At 42.3% G+C, this 6,661-nt stretch overlaps 1 protein-coding gene across 15 annotated transcripts in view; it reads right to left on the bottom strand.

Annotated features, from left to right (window-relative positions):
- Nucleotides 1–238: 238 nt before the first annotated feature.
- The window catches only part of LOC107265004 (heterogeneous nuclear ribonucleoprotein R), a gene marked incomplete in the record, with an annotated part of 39,617 nt that continues 33,194 nt past the window's right edge, over nucleotides 239–6,661 (bottom strand). For 12 of the 15 annotated variants that reach the window (XM_025082631.1, XM_025082633.1, XM_015733903.2 and 9 more), the window contains 2 exon segments: nucleotides 239–3,143; nucleotides 5,566–5,737. In XM_025082631.1, the coding sequence (XP_024938399.1) occupies nucleotides 2,857–3,143; nucleotides 5,566–5,737 (459 nt within the window). 15 annotated transcript variants of the gene reach the window in all.

The raw sequence follows: 6,661 nt of genomic DNA, 5'->3' as shown, positions 1-6,661 counted from the left end.
GGGGGTGGTTGTTGTCTCGTCTCCAGTGACATGGACCAGCTAATTATAGTCAGCACTTACAACCTCTCTTACTAATTAACTAACAGGCTAACAATAACAACAAGTCAACACTCTAATAAAAAAGTGCGTGCTGTATGTTTTACTCTTTTTCTTTTTCCCCCCTTTTTTCTATTTACCCTCGTGCAGCATCGTTAGCGCAAAAGAATCCGCGTGGATACTTCTTTTTTTTGTTTTTCACTTTTTTTTTCCCATCAAATTTTCCAAGGGTCCTACAGGGTTACTATCCGCGATTACTTTTACCGTTCGTTTATTTAGCATTTTTTATTTTTATTTTTTCCCCTTTTCCCTCGCTACTCTCGATATCTGCATGCTCACTGATCGTCATCGATTCGCGGCAGCCAGCAGTCGTGTGTCTCCTTGATGCAGGAGACTGCGGCAATGACTAACGCGCCTGTGTGTATGTATGTGGTGTGTGTACTTAATTTTCTTTTGCTCGGGGCGGTAAGGTCGGTATCGGTTAAGATTTTTCAATCGGTTCGAATGTTTTCTGTTTCTCTTTTTTTTCAACGATTGGCACAAAAATTTATTCCACGATCGGTTCGGGTAAATTTCGGATTTGTCCGTTTTGTCCTATTCTCATTTTTCCTTCTTCCGTCTCGCTGTACGTTCGTCACGAAGAGGGAATTTCGAGAACGTGAAAAGGGAAACCCGCATAGTCTCGATCTTTATATTTGAAATTTCGTTCCTTATTTTTTTAAATATCCCGCGCCGTTTCTCGATTTTTTTAAATATTACAATCCCCTCGTACCTAAACGACGACGTATGGGGTCGATCTAACATTTTGTTACTTTCTTATCTCGTACTTTCGCTTGTGGAAGAGACGAGTACGATGTAAAAAAAAAGAAAGAAAAAGGGTTGATCACGAAACGTGTGATTATAGTTTTAACGTACGAAGAAAAACAAAAAAGAAAAAAAAACGAATTAAAATAAACACACGAAACAACCAACGTATCCCTAGCAAATAAATACGTTATAATTTAGACGCGAGGGCGCCGGGGCCTCGCGTAATTTCACAGTTTTCTTTTTTTTTTTATTCCCCGTCACCGAGAGAGATTTAAAATTTACAAGTCGATTCTCCTTATCTTTTCGTTTTTTTTTTATATCTCATTCGTGAGCAACATTTCCTTCGTTCCCGATTTGAAAAAAAAAAAAATAGAAACCGTGTCGCGGCCGTCTTGGACGACACGAGAAAAAGATACAATCCCCCTCCATAGGGAACGTCGACTAGCGACGTGAACTACAATTTTTCCTTTTTATCCCCTTTAAATTATTTTCTTCGTCGTCCCCATTGTTCACACTTAGGACTTGATCGTTTTTGCAAAACTCGCCTGACCCTTAATAATAATAATTTTTGTTTCTTTCTTCACTGACTGTACACATTATAGACCAACAATAGAAGGTCTAGGCGGCGCTTGGCGCGCTCCACGCACCCATGCATACACAAGAGATACACACACATAACATTCCCTCCCGAAAAAATAAAAGTCGCTTTTCCTCCATTCTCGACCTTCCAACCTTGTCGCACTCTGTCGCAAGTTAAGCACACTCCTAGCGCGCACTTTCTCTCTCTCTCTCTCTCTCTCTCTCTCTCTCTCGTACTTTCTCAATCACTGTTATTACTCGACTCACTCTCACCCGTACCAAATAACACCATACAGACAACACTCTTTATCTCTTTCAATCACGTACCGCTTTCTCTCTGTCTCTTAATACGATCACGAGACTCATTGCCGTCACTCAGATTCGCCTACATAAAGAATTCCAGATTCATCTCGTCACGTATAAAAAAAAAACGTGAACCGCAGGCCTACCGCAAGTCCGCATACTTAAATCTTAATACGAGCCATCACAAATCCGTAATACGTTAACGATCGCCGATTCGGTTCCATTTCACGGAGAAACAACACGTCGTTTCCTCGCATCCCAAAACCACAAGTCCTCTCGTATAATAGTCGCATTCCTTCTTCTTGTTTTTTTTTTCACGCTTGGCAGTAAACAATGTGACAATGCAGTAGTAGTAGTATTAATAGTAGTAGTAGTAATAGTAGGAGTAGTAGCAGTAGTAGTAATAGTAAGAGCAGCAGCAGTAGTAAGTAGGTAGTACTTATAGTAGTAGTAGTATTATAATAATATAATAATAGTACGGGGTGGGTGGGTGGTCACTCCAATGTAATATTAATAATAGTCCCAGTGGCACATCACTGTACATAATCACAACAAACAGCGGACGATGGTGGTGGCGCAGAAGAACACGAATCGCAGTCGTCCCTGGTGCATACGTCGTTATTAATGTGCATCGCGTTGTTGAAACGGTCCGAGAACGATAAGATACAGAAGTAAAGGTTGGCGAGTAAAGTAGATAAAAATGAATTACTATCTACTTTTAATTATTATCGGTTCTGTCATTGACGATTAACGTATGACGGAGAACGTCCTACGCTGATTTGACTGATGTTAAAACGTGTTTCTAGGATGTGTATGGTAAACGTATGCGCTAATCGGGCGTTTGCGATTGTTATTAATTAGTCGTGTCGCCATTCCATTGCCATGCCTTATTTAAATCTCTCTCCATATTTTTCATCTTCTTCGTCTTCCACACCGGATATCTCATCTTCATCTTCCCGTCGATCCTCTTCCTCTTCCTCTCGGACTACCGCTACCCCGTCTCCTAGTAGTTCGTGGCGTCCCTCTCGATTCCACCTTGTCGATGTAACGTCTGCGCCTCGACGTAGCTCTCCTTCCGGTTCTCACGTTCTCCAGGTGCGCGCTTACTCGCTCACAAACTACTGGCGGAAGTTAGCTCCACGACTGATACGAGTCCTGGTACCACTCGTGATCGTCCCCGGAAGTCGCACCTCCCGATGACGCTCCTCTGTCAGCACCAAAACTTCCGGCACTACCACTACCACCACCGCCGCCGCCGCCACCGCCGCCGCCGCCGCCACTGCCACCGTTCACACTCGCCAATCCGTACGCATTGCCCAGTGGTTGTTGGGCGAGAGGCTGGTTTCCCCAGCTGCTCTGGAAGCGACGTTTAGATTCCCCCTGGTTCTGGTGACCCCCGTCAAACTTTCGCTTACCTGCTGCGAAGAGAAAGAAAAATGACAATTAGACAATTTCAAAATTCCTTTCAACCTACGGGACCCGCTAAGATCCAAATTCGTATACTCTTACGGGCTACCATTCCTTTTTTCCTTCTCTATCGTAACTCTCTGGTCTGATATAACTCTATAGTCAGATATACATATACCGATTGACTCTTCCGTCTGCGATCGTCGGCCTTGTGTCTCTCGTTAATTGATATCTTTGAAAATTGCCCATCTTTTTTCTCCTTACCTTATCGTACACATATTTCGTTTTTTAATCTCCTTTCGCAAATCCTGGACCATCCGTAACAAGTTCTTCGTTACATTTGCTGAATGAGAGACTCTAAATCACTGCTTACTCGCTACTTGACTGATTCGTAGCTGGGACAAAAAAGCGTTTATTTTTTTACTTTTACTTTCACTTTCGATCAAGCATTATGTCAATTTTTTGAAATATCGTCTGACGTACATAGGAGATTTGTCCCAACTGCGTTTGGCCCGAGTGTTACTTAATATTATGTTTCTAGCAGCTAGACCTACCTAGGTGGGATCGTTAGTATGGATTTGGATGGATGACAGGTACCTTGGAAGGAAGCAGGGACGAAATTGTATCCTAATGAAAGACAAAAAAAAATAATCCACACCCGGTCTCGTATACAATGTCAAAAGATATAACGAACAAATTTTCCTAAAATATTACAATTCTCTTTTTCCCATTTTACTCCATTGTCCTTCCCAATCTCTCGTACAAAGATTCCTCTGTACCACTTGGACGCCGGCCCATCTGCCTTCTCCATAAAACCCCAAGCCCAATACACTCCCAGCACATTTTGTCTCTTCGGACGCACAAATATTTTTAAACTCGACCAATTTCAAAAGCGTACAGCCAATTTCAAGAGAATTGTATGCACTGAATATAAAAGTAAAAACAACCTAAAAGTACACTCGATACAAATAAAGTGTTCGCAGTGCTGGCAACTACTGTATAAAAATAATTTTTTAAAATACCAAAATTTCATTTACGTCCCTAGTGTCCAAAGTCGAAGTGATTTCAAACGGGAAATTTTTCGTAATCCAAAAAAAAAAAGAGTGACAGAGAAACGTGTTTCCGTGAAAGTAAGCAAAAACAAGCGCATCTATTGGTACAAATGAATTGGCCGCCTAAGAAGGGAGACTCCGATACCTGCGAGTCTGTTACTAATAATTCATACGAAAGTCAAGCAGAACTACCGGGTATATTATAAATTTTGTTAAACCAAAGTACATGTGAGTAAAGTGCAAGGCAAGGCATATTAGTGCTTTACGCCGAACCGGTTAGAAACATCGATACGTATTCGACACTCTTGCTCCGATCGTCGTCCAAATTCCTCTCCGAGTAATGAAGCGCAATTGCGAGCAGCCATACTCCTAGTAAACGATGGAAAGACCCGAGTGCAGCTGGTACCGGAGTACGAAATTGTTATCGTGATGAATTTACTAGGGATCCGATTACGTAACTTGAAGGATGCCCGCTTGCAAAACAGTGCCAGCCGTAAAAGCAGGTTCGTCAGTTTGACGGACAATGAAAAGAGAGACTGGCGAACGCGAATGATCGCCGGTAAGACTTGTCGTGCGGGCGAAAGACGACGTACGTGTACGTAAGAAGCGTAAACGTCAGGAATAAGACGTCAGGAACTTTTCGCGTCTCGCTGCATTTCGAGTCTCCTCCGCTTGTGCGGCGAATGTGAATTAATAATTACGAGTGCGAAAAGCGTGAGTCGGGACATCTCTTATGAGAAAAGAGGCAAGATTCAACCATTTTTTTTACATTCACTTTTTTTCTATATAAATATCAAAAAGACCGAAATTCATGGTGCCGTGACGTATCTTGGGTTATTTAGCTGTAAATAGTGCACATCTATAGACACGTTAATCGAGCAAGGCAGCGACCTCAGAAGCTTCGCACCGAAAAAAAAAAAAAAAATCCAAAAAAAATTCATAAATAATATCGATCCAAGTATAATAACACAATTAGCAAAAAAAAAACTAACGACTCGATTTCGCCAAACAAAATTTTCTTAATTTATAAAATCAGCAAAGCACTGACTACCAATGAATCGCTTTTTTTTTCAAAAAAAAAAAAAAATTATCCTACAAGTACGAGAGAGAAAAAAAATGTGCCGAGCAGCTAAGGGCGAAGCGCGGCAAAGATCAAAATTTGTCTAGCCGATAAAAAAAAAATCGCTACAAAATTCGGATAACTTTGATCGATGGGAAATCTATCCGCGATAAAACGGACTGGGGACAGGAGCAGAGGACTAAATGCGGCCACAGGTTAATGGTTAATTAGGAGACGGGCGGGGGGAGGACGAGGGAGTAACGAGATTAATAAGACTATAATAAGAAAAAAAAAAGTTGATTGTTTTGTGGAGATACAGACCATCCTCACCTGGTAAACTTCCCTTGGCGCGGACCCCCCCACGGGCGGCCGGTCGCTGGGCCCCATGAGCCCCTGAGGTTGCGGGGTTGCGTCCCCGACTGACCGGCCCACGGGCCTGGGGGCCACCGACCCGGCCACGCGGCGGCACTACTCCACGTCCACGACGACCAGCCTGACCAAACAACACACACCCAAACGTTACCCCGGAGTTGCTCCTTACTGGCTTACGCAATACCTTCCTTCCTTCCTTCCATCTTTTTTTTTTTTCTTTTTTTTTTTCACCTCAACACGTCACTCAGTGATCGCTCGATCAACATCGTAACATGTATGTGTATATATATATATATATATATGTATATATAAGTACAGAGAGAAGAATATTACGAAAATATCTTATATATACATATATAGCGGAAGAGGGTGCGAGAACACACACATATATAGTATACAGCATACACATTTACTCGGGACCATTGGTACCACCTGAAGGTGGTTCTGGTCCATTCGATTTCGATTAATTTCTACGGGTAGAATCAACTTCAGGCGATGCAATGGTCCTGAGTAACCGTGCATACATTTATATACATACATATATATATGGATATGGTACGGTGGATTATTACGACGACGTACGAGCTGAAGTTCGACGCGAATGGACGATTTAATCGAGAGAGTGCGGCCTCGTTAATCGAACGATAAAACGCTACGTTCAGGACGTTAATAATGTTGGAGATAACTTGAATTCCTGAAATGACCCCACGCTGCTACGTTTCACGTAACATCGTCCGTTTGCGGCCAACTTCAGCTCGGTGCGATTTTCGTTAATAACCCTAAATATACACACACATATATATATATATATATAAATCGATAATAAATAAGAGATCTCCTCCTCCCTCCCTAACGCCACTAATCACGTAGCCGCGCATCGTAAAAGCCCGTGACAGCTTCCTTAAATGGCGGCGTCGCTGTTTACACCTAAATCGCAATGCTAACCCCGTGAAGTTAGCTAACTGCTACTATGGGCATGTATATATATATATAGATAGATAGACAGAAAGACAGGGTTTTTCTAAGGGTGGGGGTGGGGGGGGGA

The sequence above is a fragment of the Cephus cinctus genome, unplaced genomic scaffold, assembly GCF_000341935.2.
Source record: "Cephus cinctus unplaced genomic scaffold, Ccin1 Ccin1_scaffold0215, whole genome shotgun sequence".
In the NCBI taxonomy this organism is placed as follows: Eukaryota; Metazoa; Arthropoda; class Insecta; order Hymenoptera; family Cephidae; genus Cephus; species Cephus cinctus.
Note: the sequence above shows the minus strand (reverse complement) of the source record. Positions and strands in the feature narration are given on the sequence as shown.